At 40.5% G+C, this 19,255-nt stretch overlaps 1 protein-coding gene and 1 long non-coding RNA gene across 7 annotated transcripts in view; one reads left to right on the plus strand and one right to left on the minus strand.

Moving 5' to 3' along the window:
* The window catches only part of itsn1 (intersectin 1 (SH3 domain protein)), a 237,636-nt gene that overhangs the window by 163,162 nt on the left and 55,219 nt on the right, over nucleotides 1-19,255 (minus strand). For all 6 annotated transcript variants that reach the window (XM_068041138.1, XM_068041136.1, XM_068041137.1 and 3 more), the window contains 2 exons: nucleotides 8,316-8,375; nucleotides 6,530-6,622 (listed from right to left, as the gene is read on the minus strand). In XM_068041138.1, coding sequence (XP_067897239.1) covers nucleotides 6,530-6,622; nucleotides 8,316-8,343 — 121 coding nt within the window. In that variant the 5' untranslated portion in view covers nucleotides 8,344-8,375. The remainder of the gene's footprint in view (nucleotides 1-6,529; nucleotides 6,623-8,315; nucleotides 8,376-19,255) is intronic.
* On the plus strand, nucleotides 66-17,570 carry LOC137374665 (uncharacterized). The gene is made up of 3 exons (XR_010975878.1): nucleotides 66-570; nucleotides 1,521-1,622; nucleotides 17,387-17,570. It is a non-coding gene; the product is annotated as an uncharacterized lncRNA (long non-coding RNA).

Below are 19,255 nucleotides of genomic sequence, written 5' to 3' on the forward strand. Positions count from 1 at the left end.
ATTAATGGAATTTTTACCGTGTGCAGTTAAGTCACTTGCTCCCCGTTTCCAGCAGGTATTCTCTCACACACAACCCCCTTGCTTAGGTCTCTGTCTCACCCTTTGCATATTTTATTCAACAAACTTGAGCAGAGCCTCCTCCTCAGTAACTGGAGCCACGTGAATCACTTCGCCGCTTCATGATCACAACTTGAGCTGAGCCTCCTCGTCAGTACTGGGAGCCATCGCCGCTTCATGATCTTGGACCTAGCTAGACTTGAGCGGAGCCTCCTAGTCATCTTGCGTTGGTTTGTCATATCGCCGCTAGCCCAGTACCCCAATGATCCTTTCCAATTACTTGCTCCTGGAAATTTTAAATGTCTTGAGCCGCGAAGCCTTTAAACTTGTGATAGCTATCCAGTAGGTTATTTTAAAACACAACTTTAAAGGCTTGGAACAAGACATTTAAAATTGCTACAGACCTCAATTTTTACAAAGGACATGGATGTCAGTGTACGGACACGTCATCGAACCCTGCTTGCGCATTAATTGTCAATTACACTCAACAGAAAGTTTCGGCCAGTACCCATAGTAAGTAAACTTTTTCTTGGCAATGTCACTCAATCTCTTGGACTCAGTGGAAACAATTTCATTTGGAGTCTCAATGGTTAGAGTTTTAAAAATAATTACATTTATTTTTCTTCCTTTACATTTTTTCGCTCTCAATCCAATTTTTATCTTCTCTTTTCCGTATGTGATTTGATTCTAATTCCCATTTCCTTCTCATGTTTTTTCTGTGTCTCTTTCTCAATCTTTACATTTAATTGGTTTAGGAGAAACACTGTTAGTTGAGTCATTCACCAGGGTCCAGATGTTCTATTGCCCTTGCCATGCAGTTATTAGATCGCTCTTCCAGCCATTTGCAGGGCAAAATAAACTAAGCTGCAGGGCATGGCAACATGGCAGATGCCCTGCTCCAGCAAGATCTAGGCCATAGATATATTTTCATAATCTAGGCTAGAAGATGGGCATTACAGTGGCACAGCAAAATTAAACTCCAACATGCTGTACTGCAGTACCTCAACACAATTACCCGCATAATGAGTTGTCAGTTCCAGCAACATAGACATGAATAGCCATTGTCTCTGGCACTCTCCTTGCTGCTGTTGCCAAGCTGCTGTGCCTGTCCTACTGCAACTTCTGACTGAGTCTTTGGAGCCAGACTTCTTGCACAGACAGGCCCTGTGTCCTTTTGCAGTGCATGCCTTGCACAGATCTTGAAATGGACAACTTCATAGTGAGCGGGACAAACCACACAGCTTGCTTGCTTTTCCGACCTGGTTACCGTACCAATACTGTTGGCTACACCTCGTGCTTGCAGATGCTGTTCTCCAGCTACAATGGCTTCATATTTCCCGCCATCTTCTAGCAGCGGATCAATGCTGTGATCTTTATTCTCATCGTCCCACCCCCCCGAAGTCTTTTTGAAACGGTACAGTGTGTGTTGAGACAATTACTACCTCTATTATTTGCTCTGACAGCTCAGTTTCTGAAAAATCGCATTTGCTGCCCTTACTATGGCACCTACTGATGAATTGATCGATTGATTACCACGGCAGTTGCCTGTAGGACATCAATTCCAGGTGAGGAATTCTAAAATTCACTCTTACCGAAGCTAATATTGTAGCACTTTCCACATCTTTGGGGATCTTTCTGGTTCTCTTCAGATAAGCCAGAGGTATTGATTCTGTACAATCCCTCATTTCCAACTGCTATCAGTATCTTCACAGCCTGCCTCTCCGGTTCTGCAACTACTTGATCGATGAAGCATAACTGCATTCTTTGTTTAAAAAGTTTGAACTTGAACAGGATATCAATGGCCTTCCAGTTCATGCTGAGAAATTTGATATCCATCCTTCTGCTGTTCTTGTGCTTTCTGCTCTATATTTAACTTTGTTCAGCTGTGTGTGTGCCTTCAGCACTGTACTTATTATGACTTTTCTATTTGTGGCTTAAAATTGGTTTTAAAACTTGTTTTATTAATCCTGCACTGTTCCCCCTTTGAGAAATTCATTTTTTTTCAGGCTAGCTGCTTTGATGGAGTGTAACAGGTGCTTGACAGTGTTATTTTTTTTCTTTCTGCACTTGGCTTGTATGTTTACACAACTGTTAGACGGTTCAGGGGTTTTCCCCTTTGTTCTTTTTTGCTAGATTTTATTTATCTTCTTCACACTTGATTGGTTTAATGGAGACTCTGCTGTGTTCGGGGATGGCCTGCGCTTTAAAAACAAATTTATCAGACTTGTTTTTTTCCCCCACATCGCACGCTTTTCAAGGATCCCTCTTTTTCTTGCTCATATGGAGCCTTTTGAAAATGAATTTTTAAAAAACTCTTCCAAGGCTTTTTAAAAAAAAACAGGATTTCTCAATCGTTGGCACAATGACTCACCTGAGTGCTTGCTTTTTAGCCGTGCTTCCGTTCTATGGCGCTTTTCTCAGCCTTCTAAGGTATATAGCTTTCTTTCACTCTTTTCAGTACTTGTTTTAAAGTTTCTTCGCTTATTGCTTCAAATTTTCTCTCGTTTTCTGTACTGCTTTTAAATCTGGTTTTCTGTTTTACCCGTGGGCTTCAAGCTTATATCTTGTCTTTTCACCACTGCTGCCACCTTATCATGAGTTTCTTTGTTTTATCTTAAGCAACACAATGAGATACATGGATTCCAGTTCCTTGAAGATCCCTAGAAGGTTTATTAACAACTGAACTAGTACATACAATACAGAACCTTTGTCCAGGGTGTTACAGTGCAGAGTGACTATGGCTTCGAGCCACCTGACTACATCCAAGTACTTAGCTCATTAGCATACTGAGTTCTTAAAGCAATCATGTAACAGCCACCAAGTAAAAGCTGAAGTTAGAGACCACTCCACAAAAGGAAAATAGAGTATACAGGCTTGCGCTTCGCAGTCAGCTACTGAGCAACACAGGCCTTGGAGTAACTCACCCATCTACTTTGTTGCCAGAGATGGTTGTGTTGACTACAAAGGAAACATGGCTCGTTAATATCATTAATAGGTGCATGTACAATTTCAAGGAACTTAAATCATGCCAAGGTAAATCTTTTCAGCAAGTTTTTCTTCAGCAAAACTTGATTTTAAATAAAACTAGTCAATCTCCTGTGGTCATGCACTTGGGGAGAGAAGCCCGAATGGGGTACTGTTGGGGGCATATATTTTATCTGAGTCATAGTAAGTGGGGCCACATTGTTTTTTTTTAAAAGCCAAGAGGTTCTATAGGGACCATCAGACCACACTTTACACTTTTAATTTGGGAAAGGCTGAACAGGTAACAGGCTGGACAGAACCACTGTAAAGGTGGTGTGGGGCTGCAGAGTCAAGTCATGTCAACATCAGCAGAAAACCCCCGAGTCTGGAGCAAATTTACACCATTGGGTTTCGAATTTAATTAGATATGAGCATTAGGAAATTTGGAGTTGGGAAAGGTTGGGTGGAACTACAACCAGCACAAAAGGTTGAGCAGAGTGCTTTTTAAATTTTAGAAAAACCAGGCAGTGGAGAGCAAGGCTAGGAACTGGAGATTTGGATCTGACAGTGGGTAGCAAAGCTGAAGACACAACTGCAATTTATTAAGCAATGAGTGGGATAAGGCCAATGGGGGGAGCAGGAATGCCATTTTGTTTCAATTGGCAGTGGAGATCACCATGAAGTATATTTTCTTTGAAAGATTCCCAGTGTGGCACTTTTTAAAAAAGACAATAACTTAACTAAAAACCTAAGCTGAAATTTCAATGAGAAAAAAAAAGTTTAGAAAAAAATAAAATGATATGTAAGTGAGCAATCTCATAAGACCCTAAGAAATAGGAGCAGGAGTAGACCATTCAGCCCCTCAAACCTGCTCCACCATAATTAAGATCATGGCTAATCACACAAGTAGTAAGAAATTTTGACAGGCAATTATTCACATAAGAAATCCCATGGTAAATGTTGACATAAGTGTTACTGAAGATTATGACAGCAAATGTTTGGACAGGAAGTGCATGCCATTCAAGAGACTTCAAAATGATACTGACTGGAGACAATTGTGGTCTCGTAGAGTGACTAATATGTCAACAAGCTTCATTGCTACATTTATTACCATAGCAATGATGGAAAATTAAAGCCTAGGCATGTTGCTACTTTATAATTGAAGATTGCAATTAAAAACAATCTGTAATGAAGCTTTTTTCATATTCAATCGAGGCATTTCTGGGATTTCACAAGAAGTTTCTCCCCTCCCCTCGCATCCCTCCCCACAAAGAAAATTCAAAGAACATGACGACCACATGGCACTTGTGCATAAAAATAACTAATCCCCAGTTGTTGAGCAATCTTGCAACACTTGAACTTAAAGTGCAGTACTTGCAACCTTGAGAGTTTGCTTTTATTTGTAAAGTCTGCATCAACTCCCATGTGACATTTTAATGGTCACCAGCATGGGCAGAGTTTCAAACAAGCTGGAAGGAAAGTCAGAGTTTGATGAAAGGAAGCCATTGACAAACTTCTGTGAAATTACAATGGCTGTTATTTAGTGAAAAGTCAGTTTTTGAGTAGGTTCGTTTTGCCCATTTTGAAAAGGATCCAAAATCTGGTGTGGGGAGGTAATTAATTAGAAGAGTAAAATACTGCAGATACTGGAAATCTGATTATTAATTAGGTTTGGTTAAAAAAAATATTGCCTAACAACTTAAATTTCTATAGATGGCACTCATAAATGGTTCTGAATGTACCCATTTTGCCAAAGCAACCCAAAAACCGTTTTTTGAAGAGACTGAAAGAAATCCATCAGTTATTAATGTGGCAAGACATTATTAAAGCATGTGACCAGCATGTTGGTCAATTTCCTCTCAAATTAAAAAGTACTGGGGAAAATATTTGATGCTAGCATTGATAGATTAACTGCTGGCCATAAGTCCAATTCTTTTCTTTGTCATCCACCTTGAAAGCATACTAAAGACTCTGACAAAAACTAATATATTGAACTACTTAATATTAGCAAGTTGAGACTACTCACTTAATTGCCTATTCCTACGCCACTGTTCCCACCACTCCACCCCACAACAGTACTCTTTCGATACCCACAATTTCTTTTTCAAATGCCTATCCTACATGCCCTCTCAACTCTCTGCCTGATTAGTCACCTACACACATTGCCCAACTTCCACCCACTTTTCCCATCGCTCCCTGTTGGAATTCCTTCCATCTGATTTCTGACTCTCTTAGCATCTACCCTGGTAAAAGTCACCAAATATATGCCATGATTGTGGTCATGATGCTGCTTCTTCTCTTCAATTTCTCCGGAGTTCAACACAGTTGACTGTTCCAATTATCTCTTCCTATGCTTCTCCTTGGTAATACTACTCCATGGCTCTTCCCCATCATGTTTCAATTTCTACATGTTAGCGTGTAGGAAGAAAATGCCCTACTTTGGCTTCCTGCCCAAAGGTAATATCCAGCATGCCATGAGATTCTAGCCTTAGCCTCTTTCTATTCCTCATGCTTTCTCGACTTGATGTGTAAACATTGGGACACATGTATGCTGATACGACCCAGCTTTACTTCTGCCATTACTCTCAATTCCACAATTCTTGTTTTGTGTCTGACTACCTGTACGACATCAATTGACTGATAAGCCAAAACTTCTTTCAGTTCAACATCAGCAAGACCAAATTATTTCTTGACTGTGCCAGAAACTTTGCATCTCAGACACTGCTATCATCCATTTCCAGCTTCCAGGTCAAATTGGATTTGAGTCCAATCGTACTTCACTTTGATAGATTGCGACCCCAAAGCTAAGCTTCAAATCATACATGCGTTCTCTCGCTAAGATTGTATCCTTAAGGTTCACCCATCTCTTCCCTTAAGCTCGTCACCACCCATAAGGAAAAAAACATTTGTAACTTCAAGCAAACTTCTTAAATGCTCTCCTTGCTGGCCTCACAAATTCAAAGGTGGAAAAGCTCCAACACCCAGAATCAAGTCTTGCTCATTTATCACACATGATCTCACTGAACTCTACTGTTGCCTATCCCTCAGAAAACAATTTCAAAATTCTCACAACCATTTCAAATTCCTTCTACGACATTTCCCCACGCAAACTCTGCAACCATTTCCGATCCTACATCCCAACTGGCACACTCCATTATTCTTATCCTAGCCTTTCCCCCATAGCTCTCCACTTTGGTGGCAGAACAGTCAATCATCACATTCCAGTACTCAAATTCCTTTTCCAAAGCTATCCATCGCATTTCATCTCTCACTACTTCCAATAGTCTCCTCGAAGCTGGACTCTCTTCAAACATGCCTTTAATCACTTCCCTGAACTTCTACCTGATGCCCAATTTCCCACTCGTGATAGGATATTTCTCCATGTTAAAGCAGTTATATAAATGAAAGTAGTAGTAGAGCATGAATTTGAATACAAAATAGTCAAAAGGGATAAAATTCACTTTAGGATTCAACTAGAGGTACATGAGCAGATTAATTTTATTCTCACCAGTAATCAGTCCACCAACTGGCTTGATACTGAGGAATTGTTGGTCATGCTTAGCTCTTTCTTCCACTGTAATGGCACAGATATCCAGGCCCCCTGTTGCAAAAAATTTTTTAAAAAATCATCAGTTCATCAACCGACAATTTTCTCCACTCCGTTCTAGTGCAACTGAAACAAAACTCAAGTAAAATAGGTCCCCCATGGGGAAATCAAACAAACAAACCTTTTAAAACTGCACAAAATGCAACCATACAAATGGATGAGTTCCAACCTTACATTATTGCAATAATCAGCCTGTCTTAAAACCATGTTACCTTAATCTTTCCACAGTACTTTTTCTAGATCAACTTATTAATATGGAGATCTACCACAAGAATTTTCCATGAGGTTTTATCAGATAGGGATATCTGGAAGCAATTGTACAGCTATAATCTAACTGAAGGTTCAAGAGATACAAACCAAAGAATGCTAAGCTGAACTTCCAACAGACATCTGAACTCAATTGAAAAATTTAGATTTTGTTCATATTTTGGAGATCGAACTGGCCCATGTTGATACTCAAAAGAGGAAACATTGATGCAGCATGATTGAAAATAAAGTAATTAATTACATTCAAATTCTATGCCTATTAACATACTGCACTCACAAGAGACTGCCCAGTTACACTTTTCATCAGGGAACTTTGATTCATGGGCTTAGTAACAGATGCATGAATTCTCCAAATATAGTTGTAGGTATAATCCAATGGTTTTATGGATGTGCTGGGCAACTATAGATGCAAAGAGAGGGAACAGCAATGGATAAAACATTTTATACAAGGACCTTGAAATCAGTGAAACTTCCAGGACCCGTGCTCCAATTATTTGTCAGCATTATTTTGACTTAATTACCTCCTGTTTAACATAATCAGCCTCATTAAAGTTAGTTTTTTTATCATGTGCACTGTACCTGTCCTCATCCTTGCCTAAGGTATTGCTAGACAATATGCATAAAACCAAAACTTTAATTATGCTCTTTCAATTATCCACCAGGGAATCCCCTCCATTGAGAGATAATGGAGATTCCACGATATTGCAGTTAAACTTAAATATTAATTTTTGTGAACCGTAACATTTTAATGTCTGAATTATTGCAGCTTCTGAGCTTCTTGTTCAAACAATTTGTCCAATTAGCAGTTATTTTAGGGAAATCATTATTTAAACTTTTTTTTTACTTCAATAAGCTCATAGAAGGGAGTACATCACTTCTGAGATTTGCAATACTCATCTCTGGAGGCTGCATCAGTACCCCACTATCTAAATGAAATTATGGAATAAGATGTTATGACTTGTGCTAGTCAGCTTCCACAAGACCACATAGCAGCACCACCTCTTTTGTCGAATAAAGGGTTGTGTGCGTGACCCAGAAAACTCCGCAATGCTAAAATACAGCATCAAGCAGAGGCCAATTGTTTCCTACAAGGATGGAGTTAATAATAAAAAGGATATTACCCCAACCCATGCTCCTGAAGCCCCAGCAGCCAGTTTGGAGCAGCATTAGCAGCTCTGGGAGTGGGCTTCACACCGACTGTACATTACAAGGGATTAAACACAGAAGTTGCACCATTCTCAAACAAAAAAGTGCTGTTTGTTACTTGAATGTAGGCCAGAATGTAGCTACCCTCCCTGACAGCTTGGTACTATAAGGGACTTCAAGTCTAACATTCCTGAAGCAGAGAAATTGGGCAATATAACATTAAAAAGTCAAAGCAACCATCAAAATAACAGTTGACATTCCACAAAGTACTTACCTCCAAAAGCTGTTGGAAACTGAGCCATGCTTCTGTTAATTTTAACTAGTCAGCAGATGCCTGGAAATGATAGCAATTATTAGTTGATTGAGCAGATACTCAAGATTACAATAAGTTATACAACAGATGTAATGTAAAATAGAATTCCATCTCCCAGATGAAATGCTGGATACAAAATTCTACAATGACTCAATATTTGTATGTCATTGACTAGAGCTGTACTGCACTGTATATGCCCAATTGAAACACATGAAATAAAAAGACCAGAAAATGCTGGAAATACTCAGCAGTCTGGCAACATCTGTAAAAAAAGAGAAACAGAGTTAACGTTTCTGGTCAATGACCTTTCATCAGAAATTTGCTGAAACAAACATTTTATTTCAGATTTTCTGCATCTGCAGTATTTTGCTTTAGCATTAGTACTTAATTCACTGCCACTTCTCTTCCAGGAATGCTCACCTTGAAGTTCTGTTCACCTCTCCGACTGGATTTCCGTTTGTCTCTTTTACCTTGTTCATCATTATTCTTATTTCCCATCTCATGTTTGATACAGTTCTGATGAAAGGTCACAGATCTGAAACGGTTTCTCTCTTCACAGACAATGCTTGACCTGCTGAGTATTTCCAGCATTTTCTATTTTTATTTCAGATTTCCAGCATCAGCATTTTGCACATGAAATACATTTGTTTCATGAGTACTGGTAACTGGATTGAGACTACCCATCTCACACTCAGGCCTCCACCTGCACTGCTTTCAATCCCAATTCTCAACTAATCAACAGCATCAATGGCAAAGTTCTTTTGCTTGGGTATCTTACTTCACTAACTCTCCAACTACACACATTACAATCATCGCCCCTGCTGGGTCTGCACAAATGCTCATCTGGATTCAGCCAAAAGCCAGCCAAAATAAATGCATTTCCCTTCTTTCCTCCACTAACCAATTCTAGTGGTTGGTCACTTGGTTTCTCATAAACTCTAAACTCAGCAAACCAACCAAGACTAATAACTTGACAGTAAAAGTTTGGAATTTTAATCCAGGACTAATTCTGTGTCAGAATCTGGAAGCTGTACATCAATTTACTGAAAGAAGCATTTCTTTCCACTATTTAAAATCTTGCTATTAAGATATATTTTTTAAATTGCATCTCTCACTTTGAAGAGCATTTCCATTATGCAAGAAGAGGAACACAATGCATATATCATCCAAATATTTAAAACATTCAGGTCACACTGCAACTGTATTTGGCATTTGGTCTCAAGGTCTAGAAAATATGCTATCTCAATCCTGTATATTAGTCAATCTTTACTACATTGCTTTGAAAGGGGTACTGCTGGCCACTTGAGGGATGACGACTCAAAAACCTCTGCCAAAAAGTGCCATGTCGAACAACTGGGAAGAATAGGACAAAGCAAAGCCAAGAAATAAGTCACAGCAACATTTGTTAAGACAGTCCAAATACTGCTTCTTTTTACAATTAGATCACCATCTAAAATAAAGGCTCTGGTTTCATGCGCAGAAGAGTGGAACGACAGAATGATAAAAATGGCCATTCGGCATAACTTGCCTGTGCTGGAATTTAAATGTGAGGTAATGAGAAAGAGTCAACAGAGGTGGACTGGAATATATTGTTGGGGATAAAAACCTGGAGGAGAATTGTAAATGCAGAATGTTAAAATTAAGGATAATTGATAGCACTGGGTAAGAAATACAATAAATAGAGGAACTCTACTGGGGCAAAGAACAAAGTTAATTAGGAACAGGAGTGGTGCGGGGATGGCAGGGGGGAAAGATAGAAAGAGTGAGAGACGAGAGAGCGAGAGATCCTCAAATTTAGATCTTTACATTGAGAGAGAGCGCACAATAAGGATGGGATAAAGACTGTTGAAAAACTAGTTATGCAAGCACAAATGAAGGGATTATGATTGCAGTGAACATAAAGAGGTTTCTACAATTTCAGAGTAAACAAAGTGTCTAGAAGCAGTTAGTTTTGGAAAGGTACAGAGCAGGACAGGTTATCAGGCATCTGACTCACCACCCACCTTCTCACAGGCAATGAGAGATGGGTAATAAATGCTGGCTTTGCCAGCAATGCCACATCCCATGAAGGAATAAAAATAAATCTGGAAAAAAGGAAGATAGCTGGAACATGTTCTTTACATCAAGAAATTAATACTCTCCCAGAAGTGAAAGTTGATTTTCCAGGAAATAAGGGCATTTCATGACAATGGAAATTACTGATGAGGAAGTTATGGAAAGATTGATGAGTGAAAGAGGATAAGGCACAAGGCCGGATGGTCTGCACACAAAAAGGTACCAAAGGAAGTAACCACTGAAAGGAGTCATTCTGGCACAGATCTTTGTTGAATCATCAGAATTCGGAGTTATAGGAAAGGACTGGAAACAGGGAACATCGCAAAAGGCACCTAAAACACCTAGAGGTAGTCATAGAGAAATACAGCACCGAAACAGGCCCTTCGGCTCAACGAGTCCACGCCGACCATCAACCACCCATTGATACTAATCCTACATGAATCCTATTTTTCCTCTCACATTCCCACCTTCCCTCAATTCTCTTACCACCTACCTACACTAGGGGCAATTTTTACAATGGCCAATTTACCTATCAACCTGCAGGTCTTTGGCACGTGGGAGGAAACTAGAGCATCCGGAGGAAACCCACGTGGTCACAGGGAGAACTTGCAAACTCCGCACAGACAGTACCCAGAACCGAACCCGGGTCGCTGGAGCTGTGAGGCTGCGGTGCTAGACACTGCGCCGCCCTGGTACAAAGTCAGCAATGCAATTCACCATGGAAGTGGGTGAGAAAAAGAGGGAAGAGATCACGCTTGAACAACCAGGTTATAATTCTCTCAGAAGGTATTGAGGCTTATGGATAAAGTAAAGTTAAACATTATTTACCTGGAGGTCAGCAAGGCTTTTGTTACAATACTTTTACAGCAAAGCAGAGAATAGGTGATCAGCATGTGATTAGTGGGATGCTTCGGTGCAAGAACATTTACTGTTCACCTCATCTATCAAATGGACAAGGAGACAAAATTTGCTGAAGGAGGTTTGGGGAAGGGAGAGAGAGGAGCTTCAATCAAGAGTAGGTTCATGACATGCAAATAAATTGGCAAGTTGGGCTGAGAAATAGCAAATGTAATGTCAAGTGTAATGTGATGAGACTACGCAATAAGCACTGGAAATAAAAACTGAAGTGATTTAGTCAACAGGATAAAGCAAAGAAAAAGATTGGGGGTGGTGGGGGCGTTCAACAGGTTACTGAAACCACTTGCACAGTTCCTGGGAGCAGTAATTAGGGCAAAATTGGATCTGGAGATGTATTCCATAAATCACACAATGTGATAGTGACCCTATACACAGCATTACCACCTCATCACCATTTGGTATATTCTGTGCAGCTCTGCTGACATATTGTAGGAAAACATCACATTAGAATGCCTGCATAGGGTTACTGGACTGATAACTAGTAGACAACTGAACTTCAAGCAGGGCCAACAAACAAGCAATTGTTGGTTCTGTAAAAAAAGACTGAAAGGGATCTTATTGAGATATTAAAAAGATTTATAAGGGTTTGAATTGACAGTGTCCTTAAGAAACTGCTTAGCATGGCCCCCAGAACGACAAGGGATATAGGATGAAGGTGAGAAGAAGGAAGATGAATGGACAAATCAGACTTAACTATTTCAAAGCAAGGGTGTGAATATTTGGAATGACTGCCCAGGGAAGCGATTGAGACAGGCAGCATTACTGATTTTAATAAAATCAGGTGAAAGATGCAAGTATGAATTGTGTATCCTGATTTTTAAACATTGCGACCAGTCAGAGGGGAATGGACTTCCCTAGTCGTATACATGATTCTGTGCTTCCGATATCTGCTGAAATGACATGTTTTGAAATGTTATAAAAAAGGAACTAACTTGTAAAGTTACAGGCATCTCAGTTATGCACTGCCACATCATGTTATACCTCATAATGAAGTACGACCTCCAAACCTGCCATTTTCTTCCATGTTGCCCCATCAGGGGAAGTTCTAGGGACAATGTCTACATATGAATGCTTAACCAGGAGTTCAACAAATGGGCTTTAAAAGACACAAGTAAACCAGTAGCAAATGAAACAGTTAGGGATTATGGGTAATTTTAGTTTATCCACCTTTCAGTTTCAAATGTTGCAAAGAACATTATCTGTTCACATGTTCCTTGTTGCAAAAAGATTTTTTTTTAAATATAGAAGCCTAATGAAGCTACCAGTGAGTTTTAGAAGAACTATTTTACAATATAACGAAAAATCAAGACAAGTCAATATTAAGTGAAATTTACAATCTCAGATAATTCGCAACTTTGAGTTATATACACAAGAACCTGGATGTCTAATTATGATGCAAAGATGCAACTTGGTCTGCTTGTATAGTTTTTAAATGTCCATGACAGAACTTGCTCTAAAAATGCCTAAGTTAGTACAAGAAATGTGGTCAAATTTGTTTTTGAAATCAAAGCAAAACATTTTTTTTTCCTAGCTTAACCCCTTGAGCCCTAACAATCTATACAAGTAACTTGCATCTATATAGTGCCTTTAACATAGAAACCATAAGCATATTTAACAGAATGGGAAAAAAAGAGCCAACGAATAGGCAAAAAATATGCATTTCAAACAGTCTAAGTTAGACCTCCAACAAGAATCAATGCAATCATAAGTCACAACTACAAGAAAAATGACAATGGAGACTGATTAGGAACAAGACAACTGAAAGTAAAAAAAAGTGCTGGAAATACTCAGGTCTCTATAGATGCTGCCAGACCTGTGAAGTATTTCCAGCACTTCGTCTTTATTTCAGATTTCCAGCACCCGCAGTATTTTGCTTTTATTTTAGTAGACAATTTGAAGCTTTTATTCAGGTACAGCAACGCTTGATGACTGCAAATGTACAGCAAAGAGCAATAATAATGGAAATTAGAATTGTTGAAAATGATTTTTCTGCTGGAAATTAGTATGGTTAAAAATTATAAAATTGGGACAGAGTAGATAGAGACAGACAGTTTCCAGAGAATAAGGAGTCTAAAACAAAAGGGACATAGAAGTGAAGGACAGAAAAGGGGCTGTCCAGAGTTAGTGATTGAAGCAAAGAGCATGCCGACATTTTAAGAACTCGCTAGACAGGTGGTGAAGGAAAAAGACGTGGCGGATGCACGAGATTACAACTACTACTCACATGAAGGATAAATTTCAACACAGATGAGCTGGGCCAAACAGCCGGCTTCCATGTTGCAATTTCTATACAATTTCACATACTGCATTACTGGATAAAGAACATGCCTTTCAACTCTGCTGCAAAGATGAGACTTCGCAGCGTGAACTTCTTAAACCTCTCTAACTGTTCAAAATTTACCTTCACCATTATTCATGAATTTAATATAAATTGCAAGAGTGCTCATATTACCTTCATTCTAACCTAACACTACACAATCCTTTCTGAACTGCAAGACATATTATTTGTCCATAGCACAAAGCATCATTTAAAGAATATCCTTGTGATTCTCTAGAGCTTGTGTTCTTAGCCGTGCTGTTGAGAGATGTGAACTTAGTGCTATATGGTTCGCCACATTGTTACGACTGAGGCGGGAGGAGTGCACTGTTCATTCTGGTCCCGCTTCTCCACAGGTCACAACATATACTTAAATTTATTCCGACTTGCTGATAGTCAATTGTAGATTACTTTTATCCCAGAATAAAACACACCATCCAGGTTTCTTTAACAGATAACAAAATTATCAGATTATAAAACAAGTCTTAACCAGTTGTTACGACCAGGTGAGAAAGAGGTCTAGGGTTCCCTTTCAGCCACCACCTGGTCTTAGTGTAATAGGGTTTAATTTTTAAATACACCGTGTTTTTAGTTCCACCTTGGTGAATCCTTCTTCACCGCTTTCCAATCATAAGGCAAAGAAATGAGCACAACAGGTTTTCTCAGGTTTGAAAAAAAGTGACATTTATTAAACTTAAACTCTAATTCGGTTAACGCCCACAGATACAGAAACACCTACACTAGTAGGCATACGCGATATACACGTGCAGATAGGGACAGAAAGAGAAGAAAAAAAAAGTGGAAAAGTTTGAGGCAATATCTGAAGAAATGTTGTAACAGTTCTTAGAGCTCACTGTACAGACCCTGATTGTAGGTAGATCTTGCTTTTCGTTGGGGCCCAGTATTCTTCTTAAACCGTGTAAACTGTAGGAGACTTGTCTCTCTTGGGGTTGATGTGCCTTCAGTGGGTTTTGGAGTTCTGAGAGAAAAAGATGGGAGCAGACAAGAGAGGCTGTGACAAAGAGAGGTCTGCTCAATCCAGGAGCAAACAGCTTTCTCCAGGCTCTCAGTTCAAAACTGTACAATTCATAAAACCCCAGATTGCCAAGGTTAGTCATGTGACTAACTGGACTGACCATGTCTTGGCTGTGTGTGTTGTGTGTCAGGGAATGGTTCTTTGTCTCCAAACACGGTCTGTTAATATGTAAAAATGTCTTTCCAGCCAGGGGCCTGGCAACCCCTGATAACAAGCCTTCTCTTTTTCCCAACAATTTGAAATTTAATGTCCATGTGGTAAAATTAATATGCCTCATTCTTTGCAGGTGGGGGCCCTGCATGACACACTAATGAAGTAAAGCATAAATAGAGTGAAATATCAACATTCCCTCCTTTCTACCTTAGCCCCTCAGACTCTCTCACACAGACGCCAGTTAACCACAAAAATAGAAGGGATTGGTTTTTAGTGCTTTGTTACAGACAAAAAAAAACACTTGGGCTCAATACTTTCTCATTCTTGAACAAACAGCAGATGAGATATGTTGTGTTCCAAAACTGGAATACAGTCTTGCCTCCTAGTACACATAGACGGATCACTGGGATCTTTTACAACAGTTCTTTTCAGGCAGCGTTGAGAATTTAGCAGGCTTTTCTTCAAAGACAGGAAACGAGAGGAGTTGACACAGTGAACTTCTCAGGGTCTTTCAGAGAGGTGCTGGAAATCTGAGCTGAATTGTGGTCTTCTCTCCTTCCTTGCAAATTCTCTTCCCTCTTTGGGAGTTCTCTTCCTTTTTCTGCAGTCTTTTTATAGAGATGGAACAGGCTGGGCTGAGCTCAGGGTTCTGTCCTTCAGTTTTTTTTGTTAAAACTCCAGTTAATTCCCAACTCCAAACAATTCAAAAGTGAAGCCGGAAACACAAAGTCCACATTCTGACCTGTCACTTCTCTGCACACATCTTTCCCCAGTTATTAGGGTTTCTGTTCTATTTTTAATGAGTCATGTGACAACCAGTAAATTTTGTCAAACAAATCCTTTCCTCCTGAACACCCTCCTGAAAAAAAACTAGTCCAACATTTTTTCAGTTTTACTATGAATCCTCAAAAAAAAATATTTAATAGAAGAGAGTCACTTTCATAACATGAAAGTTAGGAGGTGGTGAGGGGGTGGGGGGGGGAGAAATTATAGACACCTCCTCTGATTTTTTAACTATAAATCACCATTGACAAAGTCATTGAATTAGATGTGCAGTGCCTTGAAGGAGAGGAGGTGCACTTTAAAAATTACTTGAAAAAAAAGCAACGAGTATGACAAATGAACAGTTCACAATAAAAGTTCAAGTACAACTTTCTTTGGGCACATATCGTCAATAGTGGCGAAAGCTTCCAGTTGTTTGACGTCATCAACATGGTGTGTCAGATTCACAATGTGTGACGCCTGTTCGTCTTTTGGCTGAGAATTGCGACTCTAAGTCTCGTCTCAGGTTTGTTTTGCCGTGAATTTCATGTATTGGCTTGCATTTATGCCAGTCTCTAGAGCGCTCCTTTATTTCTATTTATTTATTTAGAGATACAGCACTGAAACAGGCTCTTTGGCCCACCGAGTCTGTGCTGACCAACAACCACCCATTTATACTAATCCTACATTGATCCCATATTCCCTACCACGTCCCCACCATTCTCCTACCACCTACCAACACTAGGGGCAATTTACAATGGCTAATTTACCTATCAACCTGCAAGTCTTTGGCTGTGGGAGGAAACTGGAGCACCCGGCGGAAACCCACACGGTCACAGGGAGAACTTGCAAACTCCGCACTGGCAATACCCAGAACTGAACCCGGGTCGCTGGAGCTGTGAGGCTGCGGTGCTAACCATTGCGCCACCCTACTGCCTGGTTTCTGCACCTGCCGTCTGTTTGTCTGAGCCTTAATGTGACTTCTGACGGTGTCTATGGAGCCAGATTTCTTGCATAACCGGGCCCAGTGTCCTTTTGTAACGCACGCCTGGCACAGGTCTCAAAATGCAGGATAATGTCAGTGAGTGGGACCAAACTGCACTTGCCACACAGCTTGTTTGCTGTTTTTGAACTGGTTATGGTGCTGATGCTGCACCTAATGCTTGCAGATGCTGTTGTTCAGCTACAATGGCTTCGTATTTCCTGCCATCTTCCAGCACTGCATCAATGCTGTGACCTTTCTTCACACACCACCCCCCGCCCCCCCAGAGAGGTCCTTCGGAAAGGCTTCAATGGGTGTTGAGACAAGCTCCAGCTTCATTATTCGGTCTGACAGCTCAACTTCTTAAAATAACATCGCATTTGTTGCCCTTACTACGGTATCTATTGACAAACTGGTCTATTGATTCCTGTGGCTGTTGCCTGCAGGACATCATTTACAGGCGGTGAATTCGAAAATTCAGTCAACCTAAGCTGATCTTTCCATATCTTTGCAAGATCTTTCTGGTCTTCAGATAAGCTTGAGGTATTGATTGTGTAATCCCTCATTTCCAACCGCTACTAGTATTTTTAATTTAAGCAGTCTGTTTCTCTGGTACCACAATTGATCTGTAAAACCTAACTGCATTCTTTGTTTGAAAAGTTGGAACTTGGATAGGATATCCATGACCTTCCAGTTCATGCTGGAAAATTTGGTATCCATCTTTCTGCTGTTCTTTTGCTTTAAAACTTACTTTAAGACTTGTTCTATAACTCTGAACGGTTTTCCCTTTTTGAAAATCTGTTATTTAGATTAGCTGCTGAGATTGACCCCCTTCACGCCTGAAGATTCTAGATCCTGGAATATCGAGCTTTCCCTCAACCTCAACTTAAGTCTGTCTGTTTACACAGCTGTTCACTAGGCAGTTCAATGGCTCTTTGTTTCCAAGTGTTTATGTTCTTCACACTCGAATGGTTGAATGGCATTTTTATAGCTCCGGTTGCATGAATTAAAGCTCTTTTTCACACTCGAGTGGTTTAATTAGTTTTTTTTTTAAAACTTTGGCTGCATGGATGAAGGCTCTGCGGTGGTCAGATGATTCCACGCATTTCTCGAACGGATGCCCCCTATAGAGTCACAGGCCCTTCAGCCCACAGAGTCTGTGCCGACCAACCACCCACTTATACTAACATTAATCCCATATTCCCTACCTATAATGGTGGCAACCTCGATCAGCCTGGGAAAGGAGTTGGGCCTTTTTAAAAAAATTATTCATTCATGGGATGTGGGCATCGCTGGCCAGGCCAGCATTTATTGCCCATCCCTAATTGCCCTGGAGAAGGTGGTGGTGAGCTGTCGTCTTGAACCGCTGCAGTCCATTTGGGGTAGGTATACCCACAATGCTGTTAGATAGGGAGTTCCAGGATTTTAACCCAGCGACAGTAAAGGAACGGCGATATAGTTCCAAGTCAGGATGGTGTGGGACTTGGAGGGGAACTTGCAGGTGGTGGTGTTCCCATGTACTTGCTGCTCTTGTCCTTCTAGTTGGGAGAGGTCACGGGTTTGGAAGCTGCTGTCTAAGGAGCCTTGGTGCATTGCTGCAGTGCATCTTGTAGATGGTACACACTGCTGCCACTGTGTGTCGGTGGTGGAGGGAGTGAATGTTTGTAGATGGGATGCCAATCAAGCGGGCTGCTTTGTCCTGGATGGGGTTGAGCTTCGAGTGTTGTTGGAGCTGCACCCATCCAGGCAAGTGGAGAGTATTCCAACACACTCCTGACTTGTGCCTTATAGATGGCAGACAGGCTTTGGGGAGTCAGGTGGTGAGTTACGCACCTCAGGATTCCTAGCCTCTGACCTGCTCTTGTAGCCACCGTATTTATATGGCTACTCCGGTTCAGTTTCTGGTCAATGGTAACCCCTAGGATGTTGATAGTGGGGGATTCAGCGATGGTAATGCCCTTGAATGTCAAGGGGAGATTTTGCTGTAGTGGACCAAGCAGGAAGCCTCGCAGATGACACGCTCGAAGAGGTCAGTGACAAACGAGCTTTGGACACTCATGGCCTTCAAAAGAAATGCTCCTGTTGGGGTGGACCCGCTTCAGCACCCTGCGGATGTAAATGCTCTAACACTCCTTCCGTATCCCTTTGTGCTTCTTTTCACCTTTGGTCTGTTGCTTGGACACCACTTACTTTGACCCCCTTCTTTGGGGCCATGCCCTTGGACACTGGCACAGCTACTGGCAGTGGGACCAGCAGCTCTTAGAGTGACTCTGGCTTGTAGACACATGACTGCATCCTGGTACTTGGCTCATTACCAAATAAGATCTTAAAGGGACATCATTCTTAAAGGTAATCAAACAACATAATCAGTACTGGAGATCTTTCAGCGAACCATGTCAAGAATCCTAGAAGGCTTAGTGGAAATAATTTGTCATATGGATGACATATTGATGGAGCAAATCAAAAAGAACACAACACAAGGGTAAGAGCTGTATTACAAAGACTAGAAGAAGCAGATCTCGCAATAAATGACAAGTATGCATTTTTGCAAACAACAATGAAGTTCCTTGATCGCTTAATCGATGGGTCAGACATCAAGGCAGATTTACAGAAGACGAAGGCAATAAAAGATTTTCCAGAACCAAAGAACATAACAGAAATACATAACAAAGATTCAT

Source organism: Heterodontus francisci, chromosome 10 (genome assembly GCF_036365525.1).
Source record: "Heterodontus francisci isolate sHetFra1 chromosome 10, sHetFra1.hap1, whole genome shotgun sequence".
Taxonomy (NCBI): Eukaryota; Metazoa; Chordata; class Chondrichthyes; order Heterodontiformes; family Heterodontidae; genus Heterodontus; species Heterodontus francisci.